At 56.7% G+C, this 17,235-nt stretch overlaps 2 protein-coding genes across 12 annotated transcripts in view; both read right to left on the reverse strand.

Moving 5' to 3' along the window:
• STIM1 (stromal interaction molecule 1) overlaps positions 1-17,235 on the reverse strand; it is a 71,013-nt gene that overhangs the window by 53,519 nt on the left and 259 nt on the right. For 4 of the 11 annotated variants that reach the window (XM_039704261.1, XM_039704257.1, XM_039704262.1 and 1 more), the window contains exon 1: positions 16,907-17,225. In XM_039704261.1, the coding sequence (XP_039560195.1) occupies positions 16,907-17,042 (136 nt within the window). In that variant the 5' untranslated portion in view covers positions 17,043-17,225. Of the gene's footprint in view, positions 1-16,710; positions 16,733-16,906; positions 17,230-17,235 lie in introns of those variants that run through there. The other 7 variants (XM_039704256.1, XM_039704255.1, XM_039704260.1 and 4 more) reach the window with 6 other exon arrangements.
• Positions 13,599-16,702, reverse strand: LOC120499963. The gene is made up of 3 exons (XM_039704266.1): positions 15,771-16,702; positions 15,515-15,651; positions 13,599-15,429 (listed from the first exon to the last, which is right to left on the reverse strand). The coding sequence occupies exons 1-3, from the start codon at positions 16,332-16,334 to the stop codon at positions 15,345-15,347; spliced, it is 786 nt and encodes a 261-aa protein (XP_039560200.1). The 5' UTR covers positions 16,335-16,702; the 3' UTR covers positions 13,599-15,344.

A 17,235-nucleotide genomic window follows, 5' to 3' on the forward strand; every position in this document is an offset into this window, starting at 1 on the left:
GAGTCTCATCCCCTGCCATGTGAGGAACACCTTCCACTGTCCCAGGCTGCTCCAAGCCCCATCCAAGGTGGCCTTGGACACTTCCAGGGATCCAGGAGCAGCCATAGCTTCTGTTCAGCGTACTCTGAAAGACTCCCAGTGAGGGGTGGGAAGGAATCCAAGTCCCCCTGAGCCCCCGTGCCAGCCGTGAGTCACCGCTCCAGGCAGCCCCAGCCCACGGCACCGAGTGCTGGCTGCTGCACACTGGGATCCAAAGCCATAATCATGGAGTGAAAGAGAAATCTGAAAGCCAGGAAACCACATAATGGATGAGTGAGTCATCCCTGCCTGAAAAACTGAAGATGCCAAAGAAATCTTAGAAGTCAAAGAAAAGCCCACACCATTGCTGCTGTTCCATCCTGCCACCCCTGAGCCAGCAGATCCATCCCTGCAGCACTGCCTGTCCAAAGCCAGCATTCCCAGGGCCAGCTCTGGGCAAAGAACACCTGCAGCACGAAGAGCTCGAGACACAGAAGCAAAAATTTTGGTAGCTTTGACAAGGCAACGGAAGTACAGAATTCCTGACTTGCTGTCAGAATTTACTGAGAAATCGCAAAATGGCAGAAAGGCTCATGTTGGGAGGGACCCCAAAGCCCACCCAGTGCCACCCCTGCCGTGGACAGGGACACCTCCCACTGTCCCAGGCTGCTCCAAGACCCATCCAAGCTAGTTTTAGCACTGGGAGCCATTCCCTGGGTGCTGTCCCTGCAGCCCTTGTCCCCAGTCCCTCTGCAGCTCTCCTGGAGCCCCTTCAGGCCCTGCCAGGGGCTCTGAGCTCTGCCTGGAGCTTCTCCTCTCCAGGTGAGCCCCCCAGCTCTGCCAGCCTGGCTCCAGCCTCTCCATGGCCTCCTCTGGACTTGTTCCCACAGCTCCATGTCCATTCCAAGCTGGAGGCCCTGGATGGAGAGCTCAGACTGACCCAAAATCCAGGCTCACAGCCCAGCTCAGTCTCACAGGATGGCTGAGGGAGCCCAGGGCCCCAGGAGCAATGTGGACCTTCAGAAGGGCTCTTCCCTGCATTTCCTGGCCTCTTCCTCCTCCTCCCCAGCAGCCCAGGCTCCAAGGACTGCCCTGCTCCCTTCCCAGACTTTCTGCATAACTACTCCAAGGGAAGCAGCACCATTCCCATGCTGCCGTACAAGGACAACTTCTCCCAATTCCAGCCTTATTTATCCCTCATGTGTCTCACCAAGAACTGATGATTCCCATGCTCACAGGAGCCCTGCAGAGCAGGAAAGAGGGTGACAACAGCCCCTGCTTGGCCATGGCACACACTGCACAATCTGCTTTTCCTCCAGCCAGAAGGGATGAGCTGCTCCCAAACCACCCACGCTGCTGCAGCCAGCTCGTGCCTTTCCCAGCTAAGTCCTTCCCTTCCACTGAAGGACAGCACTCCAAGACCTGTCCCTAGATTCCATCAGCTGATCCCACAGGAAATCCCTAACCTCAATTATCCAACCTCAACAACAGCCTGCAGCCATCACCTTGACTTCTTTGGGAATAAAAACCCATCCCAGTGATCCCGCTATCCTCTAATTCCCCCAAACTCAAGCAAAGCCACTCTCCTGCATAATTCCCCTCTCGCAAGGATCAGGACAGCAGCAAAGGGGGACCCAAGGCAGATGTGGATCCTGGCACACAGAGGAGAAAGCCAAACGCATGGGAAGAAGGGAGAGGAAAGAGCTTGTGAATAACACAAGTCCACAAAAAAGCCAAGTTCTGTTATTCTTGGTGCTCACAGACCTGTTTGGTTCCAGGCACAAACGGCCACAGTGGGAATCCCAGAAGAACAACAAGATCACTGCCTGTGCAGTGCTCTGCAGTGGAATGCCACCAGATCCCACATGGGACACGGTCAGTGACATGGCAGGACAAGGGGTTAAACGGGGAAGAAAGTGACATCTCTTTGCAGGACAGGCAGCAGGAGAGCAGTCACACCGCTCTCAAGGGGTAATCCTGACCTCCACTCACACCTGGGGACGAGCAAGACTCTTCCCAGAAAACCCCACACATCTTTTTTCCACTAAATGTCACTATAAAATATCACCCCAAGCCCCAGGTACTTCCTTTCCCTGTGCCCAGTCACTGCCAGGAGACACCACACAGTACACAGGGTGGCAGAGTGTGAAAAACAGCAATTTAGGGGCAGCACCAGCAGCACAAATGAAAATAAATCCCTGTTCTAGCAGGCAAAGGTCACTCACATTAGGCAAAGATCATTTCCACATTAGGAAAACAGCAGTTTGAAAGTCTTTTCCCTTCCTTGCCAGCCACACGTGAGCACTTGGGGTTACATCAGGGCCAGGAGAATCAGAGAATCCCAGAATACCCTGAGCTGGAGGGACCCATGGGATCCCCCAGTGCCAGCCCTGCCCTGCCCAGAGCCCCCAGCCCAGCCTGGGCACCCCTGGCAGCGCTGGCCAAAGGCTCCTGGAGCTCTGGCAGCCTCGGGGCTGTGCCCATTCCCTGGGCAGCCTGGGCAGTGCCAGCACCTCTGGGGAAGAGCCTTTCCCTGCCCTGCAGCCTGGCCTGGCCCAGCCTCAGGTGCTCCCTCAGGTAGAAAAAATCCTCCATGGATAGGATGGGCAAACAGCAATGATCCCAAACCTACAAGGCAGGTGCTCCTGAATTCTAAACCTCCTGCCCCAAAGTGAAACTGCTGGTTTTCAATCCAGTGGGGAAATGAGAAGCCCACCCCAGCTCTGAGTGGCACCGTGCCAGCAGTGAATGAGCCCTGCCTGCCTGGAGCTGCCTCACTGAAAAGGTTGTTACTAAAAAAACAATTTAAAAAGAAAGTCTTGAAATGAGTCACTGTGGAACCAAGATTAAATTGTGAATTTTATGCTTTGCTACACTGGAAGATGGAAATGCTACTTTTGGAGGAGGAAATGGGGAGATCAACCCTCAGATAAAAAACACCTCTCTTAACGTAGCTGTTTTCTGAGGGTGATCAGGGAAAGAGGAACTTTCTAGAACAGATACAGACCAAGAGCAGCACTGGAACCCTGAGGATCCTCATCCCAGCAGGGTCCTGGCAGTGCTGGGGCAGCACAAGATGACACAAAACGCAAAGTGCCACCTCTAGGCCATGAAACCTGGGGGCTGAGAGCAGCAGCTGCCAAAACCAGAAGGGAATCCCCAAAACCAGAAGGGAATCCCAAATCCCTGGGGCTGGCACAGCCCTCCCAGCCCAGGCAGTGCCAGCTGTGCCCCATGGGCACCTTGTCCCCAGCCCAGAGCACTCAGTGCCACCTGCAGGGGACACCTGCAGGGATGGGCACTGCCAAGCTCCCTGGGCAGCCCCTGCCAAGGCCTGAGCACCCTTTCCATGGGCAAATTCCTGCTGCTGGCCCAGCTGAGCCTGCCCTGGCCCAGCCTGAGGCTGTTCCCTCTTGTGCTGTCAAGGGGGACAGAGAGAAGGAAGGGGAGAAGGGAAGGAGGGAATGCTTTCCAGAGATGACAAGTGGCAATTCCAGCAGCTCCTGAAACCTCACCCTTGGTCTGAAAAATCCACATGGAGAGGCAGCTCCCACACCTGGCTTCCCTGAGGACCAGGAGACACACTTGTGCTTTAGGAACAGCAGGGATTTCAGAGCGATCCCAAACCTCAGATGCTCAGATGCTCTTTCCCTGAACATAGATTTTTCAAAATCCTCCAGGTCCTTTGCAGCAATAAAGAGGCTTCAAAAGACAAGCTGGGAACTCCTTGGACAACATACTCTTCATCCTCAGCACACAGGGAAGAGCTCTGATGCAACCCCTGTTGCAGTTCAGCACTTTAAACTGATGTTGTGTAAGCAAAAACCCAAGGAAGGAAACCCCCCAAACCTTCCCTGAGCCCAGCTCCAGTGCCACCCCACAGCTGCTGGGCAGGGAAGGGCACAGGCCAGGCCGGTGTGAGGGGTAAGGAAACACCCTCAGAGTTTCAGTGAGGGCATAAATCACTGGGCAGGGAACGGCACAGGCTGGTGTGAGAGGTAAGGAAACACCCTCAGAGTTTCAGATGGGGGATAAATCCCTGGGCAGGGAATGGCACAGGCCGGTGTGAGGGGTAAGGAAACACCCTCAGAGTTTCAGTGAGGGGATAAATCACTGCACAGGGAACAGCACAGGCCAGGCCGGTGTGAGGGGTAAGGAAACACCCTCAGAGTTTCAGTGAGGGGATAAATCACTGCACAGGGAACAGCACAGGCCAGGCCGGTGTGAGGGCCCGAGCCGCGCTCCCGGAGCCCCATCGCGGCACAGACAGTGCTCAAAGCAGCGCTCCAAGGGCAAACAAATAAATTGCTCAGGCGCCTTCCCCAGCGCTCCATAAATCCTGCAGGCACAGGGGGCAGAAGGTGGGAGCTCTGTGTGCAGGAGCCGTGCCCAGCAGAGCTGCAGGCCTGCTCTGGGACCAGCGCGGCTCTCCCTGCCCTCACGGCCCTGGCCCAGCCTCACAAAGCACAACCCCAGAGCTGAGTGTGCCCAGAGCCATGGACAGGGCTCTGGGATGCCGCTCCTCGCTCCCATCCCGCGGCTGGGCACGCGGCACTGCAATATTCCCCATGGCAGCAGTGCCCTGCAGTAACAGCTCCCTCGGAATTGCCCTCAGCAGAGCACACAGAGCACAGCACACACAGCTCAAACTGCACCTGGGAGGGGTTTGGGACCACCCCGGGAATGTAGCGCAGAGTCCGTGGGTGCCATGAACACAGAACGCTTCGTTTAGCAGAGTTAATTACAGACCAGCACAGCTTCCAGCCAGCTGAGGCTGCCTCGGAGATGTGCTTCAAATCACAGAAAGTGGCCTTGACTTATTTAAAAAGATTCTTGTTCCCAAACACAGTGGGAGGGACCAACACTTTCTGCATGACATCAACTGCCAAACTTGAGAAAACAGCAGCTTTCCATGTGAAAATTAAAAATAAAATATTTTCATTATTAAAAAAAAAAAAAAGAGACTTAACGAAATTATTCATGAACAGTTTAAAAGTAAAATTCTTAAAATACCTGAACCTGGTCTCTTCTTGAAAGAGACACAGAAATCCATCCAATGTCATGCTATGCAGGGATGCCCAAAGTGGAGCAGCCCTGCTGTGGGGTCAGCCCAGGGAAGGGGGTTTGGGGCTGGAGCTGCTATTCCTGCTGGAGGAGGGCAGAGCCCATCCCAGCCAATCCCACTCCCACATCACCTGGCTGGAATTTTTATTTGCCCGGAGTTTTGGACACTTCACTTGGAGGGAAAAAAGCATTTATAAGGAAAAATAAATGTTACTTTTTCATATAAGTCCTGTATCTTCAGGCTGATCTGAAAAAAAATCCCCAAAACCCAAAAAAGGAAGCTGAGTTTCTCTCTGTCAACTCTCCTGACCAGTACCAGCACAGGACACAGCCACTGGCTGTACTGGTGGTATTTCTTTCCCAAGAGCAGAAGTGTCACCTCTGCAGCACTTCCGTGCCCAGCCAGAACACACAGGACTAAGTTTAGCCATCGTCAGGCCACAGATAAATCCCTCCTAACCCCTGTCCAGTCCCAGAGCCAAGGAGCACCAGCAAACCAAACCATCTGCAGAGAGCTCTGCATTCACCCACATCTGACTCTTTAAACTCATTTTTCAGGGCTCTCTCCTTGCAGCTCTTCCAGGAACGGAGGAGCAGCAGCCCTGGGGTCTGAGCAGCAACACTTGGGGATGTTAGCTGCAAAAATGCTGTCAGAGTGTGAAATTCTGGGTTATTTCTGCTGGGCTGTGCTGACTCGGCGTTCAGCCCCAGCCACAGCCACGCTGAAGGACTGTGTTTACCAAAGGGATAACTCTGGCTACCAGGGAAGCTCCCTGCCAAATCCTAACACAAACACCCAGGTGACTCAGGAGGACAAGCCCAGACTCCTCTGGATCTTCTTTAATACCTCATTAATTCAGGGAAAAAACACTCCATACCCTCCAGGCAGAAAATATTCTTTCCAGCAGCAGCATAAAGGGGAAAAGGAACCACAAGCTTTCCTCCCTCCTCTGCTGCAAACCGGGAACTTCCCTGCAGCTTCCCTCAAAATTCTTGTCCAAACCAATCACAAGTGGTCCAGGCTGCCAGGGCAGGGATGGAATCACGTCCCTGGAGGGATCTAACAGCGCTGAGGATGTGGCACTTGGGGACATGGCTTAGCTGAACTCTGCAAGGGCTTTCCCAACCTAAATCATTGCAGGATACTCCCCAGTAAACCCAGCCCTTCCTCACCTTGTGCACCAAAGCCTTCACAAGTATTTCTACCTACGCTCACACAAAGACTCTAGTGAACAATAAAGCCCTTTTCCTCCTCCTTTCTAACACAAATTCCCTTGTTTCTCTAGGACAGAAGGTGCTGGATTCACTCTCAGGGCCAGGGCAGGTGTCAGAAGCCCCAGCCTTCCTGGGAATGTGGATGTGCCACCACGCTGCCCCTGGAGAGGGTCTCGAGTCCCTGCTCTGCCAGGTGACTTCTGCACAGCAGTGACATCTCTGCACCTTACTCCTGCCTCGGGAACAGGAAGCCTGGTGCTTCCACATCCCACAGCACCACGAGGTTACACATCCAGAGCCCCTGAGGAACTCCAAGAATTGGAAGTGGCATTCCCAGACGCTGAAGAAGCCACCTGAGCTTGAACCACAGAGCAAGACTTGGGTTTGGTTGAACAATTCCTGTTCACTCAGGGAACAGCAGCTAAAGTTTCTCCCAACCCCAAAGGAATCATGAGGATGAATCCATTACACACTGTCAGTGGGAGTAAGGATGAGCTGGGGTGAAATGTCCCCCTCTTCCTACACCTCAGGCACCCTCCACCCCAGTGCCAGTGCTGCTGGCAGGGCCCGAGAGCAGCACAGCCCAGAGCCCTGTGGGCACAGCAGGCCTGGGCTGATCCTGGCTTTCCTGCTGCTTCTCCCACACAGAGCAGCTTTGTCCTGGATCCTCCCATGCTCCCAGCCTCAGGAGGGCACCAGGGCCATCACACTGCCGGGCTTTGGGGCTCCCTGTGCAGAGCCCAGATGGCTCCTCCAAACCCTGAGTGCTGCCAACACAGCGACGAGCCAAAGGCACTGCAGAGCTGGCTGGGATGAGCTGGGACAGTGGGACAGCAGGATAGTGGGATAGCAGGAAACCTCCTCCCAGCAAGTCCCAGGACAGGAAAGCATCTCAGCCATTTCACCTTGTTAGGCTGAGCACTGAAAATAGCCCTGGGATGAAAAACAAACCAGCTGGACAAGCGGGAGGCTCTGGCCAGCAGCGAACGGAGCTTTGTCCTGTCCTCTGTCCTGAGCTCTGTCCTGTACTGAACTCTGTCTTGTCCAGAGCTGTGCCCTGTTCCCTGCCCAGAGCTCTGTCCTGTCCTGAGTTCTGTCCTGTCCAGAGCTGTCCTGTTCCCTGCCCAGAGCTATGTCCTGAGCTCTGCACTGTCCCCTGCCCTCAGCTCTGCCCTGTCCAGAGCTCTGTCCCCTGCCCTGAGCTCTGTCCTGCCCAGGGAGCTCCAGAGGGTCCCATGCCACTGGAGCATCGCCCCAGGCCAGCCCTGGGGAAGGGAGGGGTGGCAGGGAGAGCAGTGCCCCATCCAGCACACCTCTGAAGATATCCATCTGCAGGATGGCACAGGAATGCCAGACATTCCCGTTCAGGGACCTGACAAACTCCAAGGGCTGAGCCGCACCCTTTGAAGCATGAAACATTTTTCCTCCTTTCCCAAGAGGAAAAATAAAAAGATGGGAGAAAAAAAATAACCAGCAACCCCACTTATCACACTAACTGCTGTCAGGAAAACTTCTCTAGGAATCATCCTGCAGTGAGGGAGAACAGCACTGAATGCCCCCAAATATCCCTTTCCACCCTCTTTGTGTTAATGATACAGCAAATGAAATGAACAGGAAAACCTATTTATCTCCAAAACCCAGTGTGCAAATCTCCAGGAAACAGTGTGGTCCCTGAGAAACCTCTGGGAGCAGCAGGAGCAGAGGTCAGGATGGGATGGGACAGCCCCCATCACTGCCCCACCAAGAGATCCCTCTGCCAGGTGTGCTGCCACCACCATTCCCACAAAACCAGCAGCATTCCAGCTTGGCTTCCACACTTGCCAGCTCCACACTTTTGGAGCACACCCTCTTGCATCCAGAGGCCCTCCAGGACACAGCTTAATTAACTGGCTCTCAGCAGGCCAGGCTGCAGGAGTGCCAGAGGAAGCTGAGGCTGCTCTTCATCCTGCCAGCTCTGCAGGATGCACTCACGCCTCTCTCACACCCCCAGCGAGAGCCAGCCTGGCTCCAGGAGGGAGCTGGGAAGCCAAAAACTCTGAGAGCCCGGGTACCAGGACAGAGCAGAGATGGGGCTGCTCTGGCACAGCCTGGCACAACCCAATCCCCCACATCCCCTGGCAGCACCAGCAGCTGTGCTGGGTCTGTGCCCCAGTCCTGGCTGGGGACAAACCGACCTGAGCCCCAGGCAGAGTCACCCGGAGCCACACACCACACAGATAAAGCATGGCATGGACAAGAACGTCCTTCCTGGTCCTTTCCACAGGTTTGGGAAAGATCTCCTCAATTCTGCAGTTTACAGCCCAGACCCAGTGTGAAACCCCAGGAACACCAAACTGCTGTTGCATTCCCAAAACACTCCAAGGTGCTCAGACCTTCCACCAGCCATTTCCCCTCAACACTTCATCCCTGGACTTAGACCCTGCTCCAGAAATGCTGACCAGAGGAGGAAGCTGGGAGCTCCAGTGGGATCTGCCCCACCTGGGATGGGATCAGTCCCCTCAGCAGCAACCCCTGAGCCCAGCCCAGCAGGTGGGAAAAGCCATCACACACGGATTAAGAGGGGATAACCCTTGCACAGCCTGCCTGGCCTGGAGCTCTCCTCACCTCACCTGCAGTCCTGGAGCCACTCTGTGAGAAGCACGAGGTGCCAAACGTGGATTTTTGCCTTCCAGCTGCCAAACTGCCAGAACAAACCCACCCAGGCACCCTGAACAACAGCAGCTGCTTGGAGCAGAACACTTCCAGAATTATTTCTGCCCCCCAAAAATTAAGTTTCTATCCTCCATCCATCTCTATCTAGTTAAAAAAATAACTTTTTTTTCCCTTTGGCTTACTCACCCATTAATTATGTCCTGGCACTCTTACAGATCTAAACACATGCATTGCTTAGCAGCTTTAATCCTGAATTATTCCTCCCTTTCCTGCAATCCAAAGCCTCCCTTGCCTAGGAAGGGGCAGGCTGTTCCAACCAGCAAGCTGTTCCTTTGTAACTCAGAGAGGAACATTCCTCAAGTTCTCCTGTTTATTGCATTTTTATCCTCCCAGAACAGCCGAATTTACGGCACCGGAGCTCCAGACCTGCAGAGAAGAATTAAAGTGACCTTAAAACTCCATCCTTCAGGGAAAAACAAACACTGGGCTACAAAAATAGTGCCTTTTCCTGCAAAACGTGTGTGTGTGTTAGCAAACATCCCCGTTTCCAACTGCACTGCTGCTGCTTCCACTTTCTGAGAGCTGCTGGGATCAGCAATTTCCAAACCCCAGAGGAGGGGAAGGGGTGGCAGAACTGAGAACGTGCAGAGCTCCTTGGTGGGATAAAGAGCACTTACCAGGAGGTGCCTCTGTGGATCCTGCAAATATCTATTGTGGCAAACCTCAGCAAGGTGAGGATAAAAACATGTATACAAAAAAATGTATGTATGTGCCAGAGGCAACCCCTCTCCCCCTCAGGGTGGTGAGAGACCTCCAAGGAGCACTTGGTGGCTCCCAAAGTCAAACCCCACAGACGTCTGTGACACACAGTGAGTTAATGCATTTTCCAAAGTGGAAAAAATAGGTTACTTAAAAATAGGTCCATAATCCAAACAAACAAGCACCCCGGTACTATTTCACAGAGGGAAAACAAGCAGGCAGGGACAGTCCTGGGACACAACCACTCACAGCTCCCCAGTGACTTCTCATGCTCCTCACAAGGTTTTCCATCCACTGCAGGGCTGGGCACTTCAGCCATGACTGCCAGGAAAGCTCCTGGGCACAGTCCTGCCATCACTCCTTGCCATTAATTGTATTATTTGGATTATTGCAGAGAGCTCAGAGCCCCTGGCAGGGCCTGAAGGGGCTCCAGGAGAGCTGCAGAGGGACTGGGGACAAGGCCTGCAGGGTCAGCACCCAGGGAATGGCTGCCAGTGCCAGAGGGCAGCAATGGATGGGATCTGGGGCAGAAATTGTTCCTGTCAGTGGTGAGGCCCTGGCACAGCGTGAGGCAGGAGCTCCTCAAGGCTCCCATGTGCTGCAGGAGTGACAGAACAATGGCTTTAATTAAAGAGTCCTTTGTCCCTGCCAGCACCAGCTCCTAAAACTCAACTGGAGCTCTGGAGGTGCCAGAAAATTAATTGGGCACGGCTGCAGGGGCTGGGGAAATGAAGGTGAAGGAAAATTAAAGAGTTCCAGAGAGCCCAGCTTGGATCAGCCACGGGAGCAGAGCAGACTCAGCATGACAGCGCTGCCTCCACAGGAAACATCCCCAAATTCCAACAGCAAAGAGAGGCTGGAGGGTGGGTGGGAGAAGCAGCAGGTCCCAGGGCTGCACCTGGTAACAGGGAGAAGGCAGGAAAGAGGCCAAAACTCTCATTATTCACAGCATCCCACACTGGTTTGGGCTTGGAGGCACCTTAAAGTCCACCCCATCCCACCCCTGCCATGGCAGGGACACCTTCCCCTGTGCCAGGCTGCTCCAGCCCCAGTGCCCAGCCTGGCCTTGGGCACTGCCAGGGATCCAGGGGCAGCCCCAGCTGCTCTGGGCACCCTGTGCCAGCCCTGCCCACCCTGCCAGGGAAGGACCTGACTGACACAAGGAGGGCTGACAGAATCTCCTTCTCCAGCTGGGGGCAGTGGGATCCCCAGACCCTCACCCAAGAGCAGTGAAGGTCCCAGCTCCTGTTTCCAGCACGTTCCTGCCCCTCCTGTACCCCACAGCAGGGCCAGCCAGAACAGGAACCACCCTGGTCCCAAAGGGCCTTTCCAGAGGCAATCCAGAGCTGCCAGGGAGAGCCACAACTCTCCCGCCTGCCAGGAGTTTATTTCTCCCTCTCTGGATTTAGAGCAAAGCTAATTAATGGAGCAAACAGCTTTTTTAACACTAATAAGTTTGTGTAATTAGGGCTGTGGGGAGCAGAATGCCAGGCTGGGCACAGTCCAGCACCGAAGGGTGGCCAGGGCTGGCACTGCCCCTGGGTTGGAAGCACCAGGGACACGAGCACTGCCAGCGCCTCCCCAGCAGCACAGCCTCCAAGTGGGACAAGCAGCAGGACACCAGGGAAGTGCTGCTTTCCACCAGCTCACAGAAAGGGATTTTTTACTCATAAATCCCACAATCCCAAATCCCTGGGGCTGGCACAGCCCTCCAGCCCAGGCAGTGCCAGCTGTGCCCCATGGCCACCTTGTCCCCAGCCCAGAGCACTCAGTGCCACCCCCAGGGGACACCTGCAGGGATGGGCACTTGCCAGGGAACAATTCCTCATTGCCAAGATCCCATCCATTGCTGCCCTCTGGCACTGGGAGCCATTCTCTGGGTCCTGGCACTGCAAAAGGGAGAGGGACTGAGGCAAAATCCAGGTCTCCAAGAGATTTTTCCAAGTTCACAGGACAATGCACCATGCCATGAATGGGATGTACCAAAACCACAACAGCCATGGCACGAGGTTTGCCTGCTGTGAGGATGAGGCAAAGGATGAGAAAAGTGCTTCAAGAGAAGAAGAAATCATAAGTTCAAACAGAAAAGCAGACAGAGAATTCCAGAATCCCAGAATGGTTTGGGTTCGGAGGGGTTTTAAGGATCAACCGGTGCCACCCTGCCATGGCAGGGACACCTTCCCCTGTGCCAGGCTGCTCCAGCCCCAGTGCCCAGCCTGGCCTTGGGCACTGCCAGGGATCCAGGGGCAGCCCCAGCTGCTCTGGGCACCCTGTGCCAGCCCTGCCCACCCTGCCAGGGAAGGATTTCTCCCCAGTAGGACCTGACTGACACAAGGAGGGCTGACAGAATCTCCTTCTCCAGCTGGGGGCAGTGGGATCCCCAGACCCTCACCCAAGAGCAGTGAAGGTCCCAGCTCCTGTTTCCAGCACGTTCCTGCCCCTCCTGTACCCCACAGCAGGGCCAGCCAGAACAGGAACCACCCTGGTCCCAAAGGGCCTTTCCAGAGGCAATCCAGAGCTGCCAGGGAGAGCCACAACTCTCCCGCCTGCCAGGAGTTTATTTCTCCCTCTCTGGATTTAGAGCAAAGCTAATTAATGGAGCAAACAGCTTTTTTAACACTAATAAGTTTGTGTAATTAGGGCTGTGGGGAGCAGAATGCCAGGCTGGGCACAGTCCAGCACCGAAGGGTGGCCAGGGCTGGCACTGCCCCTGGGTTGGAAGCACCAGGGACACGAGCACTGCCAGCGCCTCCCCAGCAGCACAGCCTCCAAGTGGGACAAGCAGCAGGACACCAGGGAAGTGCTGCTTTCCACCAGCTCACAGAAAGGGATTTTTTACTCATAAATCCCACAATCCCAAATCCCTGGGGCTGGCACAGCCCTCCAGCCCAGGCAGTGCCAGCTGTGCCCCATGGCCACCTTGTTCCCAGCCCAGAGCACTCAGTGCCACCCCCAGGGGACACCTGCAGGGATGGGCACTGCCAAGCTCCCTGGGCAGCCCCTAAATACCAGGATGGCCTTTTAGGTCCCCTCCCTCCCCAAATGCCAGGCAGATCATGAACCACAGCTCCATGGAGGGTGCCTCACCTCCCCAGGACTGGCCCCAGACTCTCACCCATCCCTCCAGCCCCTGCCCAGGGCAGGAGAGAGCTCCCATGGGGAATTGTGGTGTACCAACACGCCCAGGCAGCCCATGAGCCAAACACCAACTGAGCAGGCCACAGAAGCACAGAAGCTTTTCCTTCCCACTCCTTTTGGGATAAGTCTCCACTCCAGGACCACCAGGGCATCCCAGACCCTGCAGCTGCAGCACAAGGGATGTCAGGAGACTCTTTCCCCACACATTTTCTGCTCCATGCCCTCCTGAGAGCAAAGGGTGGGAAGGACAGAAGGATTGCTGCCTTGGAGTTCCACATGGATGTGGGCATCCCTGCCCCACGGTGGGAAAGGCCAACCCAAAGCCCAGTTTGGAGCAGGAGCTGCAGCTCCCTGCAGCCCCAGCAGCTCCCCCTGAACCCTCCTGAGGGATGGGACCACCCCGGGGGCACAGCAGACATGGAGACAGCTGCTTTCCAAGGGAGCAAATAAATAAATCCTACAAGAAATTAAATTAAGATCCTCTCTCTGATCCAGCTGAGCATTACTCCAAGTTTCTGGGCCAAGCAGGGAAGGGAATGAGCTGGAGGGAGCCAGGAGCTCCCCAGCAGCCCCAGCGCTGCCCAGTCGGCCCTGCTCCCCTCCTCCTCCACATGAGGCCACTTTGCTGCCAAAACACAATTTTTCCAGCTCTCAGAATGGCAATTCCTCGAGATGAGTTTCATTCGTGAAGAAAGCCGAGGCTGCGCTTCCAACTGAGCTGGGGAAGAACATGGACTTTTCCCTGGCAGAGCTCTCCAAGTATTCCCACAACTGCTTTGTCTCCCTCACCCAACCCAAAGCTGCTGCTCACAGGTGCAACTTCCACCCAGTGAACCCCTCCAAGGAATTGATTTATCAGCAAAGTCTCCTCTGCAAGGCATTTTATCAAAGCAAGGAGGGCACAGCGGGTCACTGTGTCCCTTGAACTGCCCCAAGTCTGTGGAAGGACAGAGAGCCAGGATGAGGCATCACTGAGCTCCCCATGGCTCCACTGAGGCCACGTCCTGCTCACAGGACAAAATCCCTCACTGCTGGTTTCAAGCCCAAACCCAGCACTTCCCAAGGCAGAGGTTTTGCACAAAGGATTCACTTCCAATGAACCCCTGGGCCATGGGATGGCAAGGACAGACAGGGCTTGGGCACACAGAAATTCACCTTCTCCCCCTCTGGGATCAATGACAGTCACCAGGCTGTGGCTGCAGCCCCCTTCCTCACCCTGCTTTGTCCCACAGGATGCTCCCTGGGTTTGAGGGCAGCTCCAGGTGTTCCAGACACACACAGGAACAGCCCTGGGCACAGCCCTCCAGATTTGGGCACCAGCACTACCAGGATGTGGTTTTAACTTGTTTTTTAAACCACCGAGATAAAAGCAATGACTCAAGAGGGGTTGTGATGAAGGAATCAGGACAGGGAAGCAGGAACCACAGGGCAGGAGAAAGGAAGAGAAAGAGGAGCTGCTGTGAAAGGGGAAAAGCCACCAAACCTGTGCCTCGCCGCCCTGAGGCATCACCCAAAAACACCTCCACTCGACACAGAATTCAGAGCCCACCTCCGAGCTGCTGCAGGAAAGAGGGAAAATCCACCCCACAATCCCTGCCCTGCCTCGAGGATGCCAGAACAGGCACCCACAGGAGCCCAGATCCCTGTGGATGCCAGACTCAGGAAGAATTCCCTGCACAATGGAATAAGGCTCGGGGCAATGCAGACTTGCACCACTCCCATGTAATTGCAGGGGGATCTGGATGCCCCTGGATCTGCAGGGGGAAGCTGTCACCATGCAGGGAACCAGGGATGAGCCCCAGCCATCCAAACCCCAGCTCTCCACAGTCAGCTTCCCCTGGATCTCCTACAAACACACCTGGAAGTGCCCACCTGGGCTGGGCTACACAGAGGGCAAGCAATTAAAATAAAAACAGCCCTAAATCCCACACACTGGCTGCAGGTGATGTGGTTTGAGGAGGAAGGGCCAGCAGAGCAAGGTTTGTATTTTAAATGAGATGAAATTTACGACATTTGACCCAAACAATGGGTTACACTTTTGATGGCCCACATAAAACTCATGTAAAACTCGGGCCACAGCCCCGGAGGATGTTCTGATAAGGACCAGAAAAAGCACTCAAACCTGGCTGATCTGGGCAACATCCAGAGTACAGCAAATGAGCAGAAAGGGGGGAAAAATTCCTGGAAGTCCAGTTTGTCCCTGAGGAGCCTCGTTTGCCCCCTTTTAGGGGGTGTGAAAAGGTCCCAGGCCGGGCTGCAGCCTGACAAATTCGGGCTAAAAATAACCAGGGCGGGTGCAAACAATGCCGTGGGGCCGTCACACATCCTGTGACAGCGGCAGGAGCCGAACCTGGCCCGGGCCAGGCCCAGGGGCTGCCAGGGGCTCCTTCTGCCCGGCCTGGCCTCCAAAGCCCCGCTCCTCCTCCCGTGGCTCCCGTGCTGCCGACTGGAACCAAACTCCAGAGCGATCCCGGCAGGAAAAGATTGCAGCTCCAAGATTAAGGCCTCCATTCGCCTCTGAGGGAGTCAAAGCCAGGAGAAATTCTGGTTTTCCCCGGGGTTCGGTCACCTGCTGTGATTTTCCTGCATGGGTAAACCCACCCGTTTCACACTCTTGCTCAACAATCTCTCCCAGGGGTCGGGATCATTCCCTGCTCCTCTGCCAAACCTGCTGATGCATCCCCTGAGCGAGCAGAGGAACCTCAGCAGCCCAAGAGGTGCTGCAGCTCCGGCTGCTGCTCTCTGCAAACACTTCCCTGAGAAACTTCCCCGGCGCTGGCATTTTCTTATTAAAATCCTGCCGTCCTAGTTAAAGAATTTCAAAAATAAAAAAAATTTTTTAAAAAATCTTTAAAAGCACCTTTGCACGTTGGAAAACGTGTCAAAGCCGAGCACTTTCGCTTTCAAACACGTCCAACACTCACCTCTGCCTCCCACCTTCTGCTTCCAGGGAAAGCACGGGGAAAAGCGTGTCCTGTGCGGGCTGAGGACATGCCCTGCCGGGAGCTGGGAGCGACAGCTCCCACCCAAAGGGTCGGGAGAGCTCGGGGGACCCGCGGGGCTGCGGCACAGCGGGCACGGAGCCTCCCGGGACAGACACGGAGCAGGGACACCGACCGTCCCCGGCCACCCTCCCGCAGCCCTGGGAGCCCCAGCACGGCCCGGGGTGCCCCGAAGCGCCGGCCCGGCACGAGCAGCCGCTCCGGGCGGGTTTGGAGCCCAGCGCCGGGGCTGCTCCCGCCCGTGCCGTGCCGTGCTGTGCCGTGCCGGGGCTGCCTCCGCTCGCCAAGAGCGCAGCCAGCAGCTGAATCACCCAGGCTGCCACACTTCTGCAGGGCCTCCAAAAATAACCGCGCTGGAAATTCCTTGGAGGCACAAACCTCGCTTCGGGAGGACTGCGGAGATCCAGTTTCCTTAGCGGAGAGCAGACTGGATGCGAACGGGCCCGGGGCTCCGGGAGCGCGGGATGAGCAGCGCCGGTCCGGCATTCAGCGGGTGACAGAGCCCATCCCCGGCCGGGACGGGCCCCGAGCTCCCGGCCCGAGGTGCCGCGGCTCCGCCGGTCCCGCAGCTCCGGGGCCGGCTCCGTGCCCCGCTCCCCCCGGCCCTGCCCGGCCGCCTTCCAGCCAACCGCAGCCTGCAAACACCGCTCCGAGCCCTTCCCCGGCCCCAGACCCCCGGCCCGCCGCAGGCTGTGCCTGCCCGGGCGCCCCGGGCTCCCACGCTGACCTCGGGCAGCGCCGCAAGGACACGGAGCCCGGGGAGCGGGGCTGGGGCAAAGCCCGGCTGGGCTGCGGGGACGGGGGCCCTGCAAACAGCCCGTGCGCCGCTCCCTGCCACCAACAAGTAAATAACACCCATCACCTCTCTCAGCCGCGCCGGGCGGGCGCTCCCAGCCGCTGCCGCCTAGCCCCGAGCAGCGCAGCACTCGGAAGGAGCCCGGAGGTGGAACTTCGGGCCGCGGCAGGGGCAGGCGGGGTGCCCGGTGCTCGCGGGGCGCGCAGCCCGTGCCCGAGGGCGGGGGAACGGCCCCGAAGCGGAGCCCGCGGGCGCTGCTCACCTGCGATGGCCGACTCGTCCAGGTGCGAGCCGGGGGCCCGCTCGGCGCGGCCGGGCTGCGGCACGGCCGGCAGCAGGAGCAGCAGGAGGGAGAGGCCGCACAGCGCCCGCACGGCCCGGCCCGGCCGCGGCTCCATTTCCGCGTCCCCGCCGCCGTCAGCTGCTGCTCGGCATCGGCGCCGGCTGGGCCCGCGGGGTGTCCCGGTTATCCCGGCTGTCCCGGTGTCCCGCTGTCCCGGCTCCGCCGCGAGCTGCGGCCGCGCACCGGCTACCGGAACCCTCCGCCCCCCCGCCCCGCAGTGGTCTCTCCCAGGACTGCCTCCCCCCCCT

This window comes from Passer montanus, unplaced genomic scaffold (genome assembly GCF_014805655.1).
Source record: "Passer montanus isolate IOZ18808 unplaced genomic scaffold, ASM1480565v1 scaffold171, whole genome shotgun sequence".
In the NCBI taxonomy this organism is placed as follows: Eukaryota; Metazoa; Chordata; class Aves; order Passeriformes; family Passeridae; genus Passer; species Passer montanus.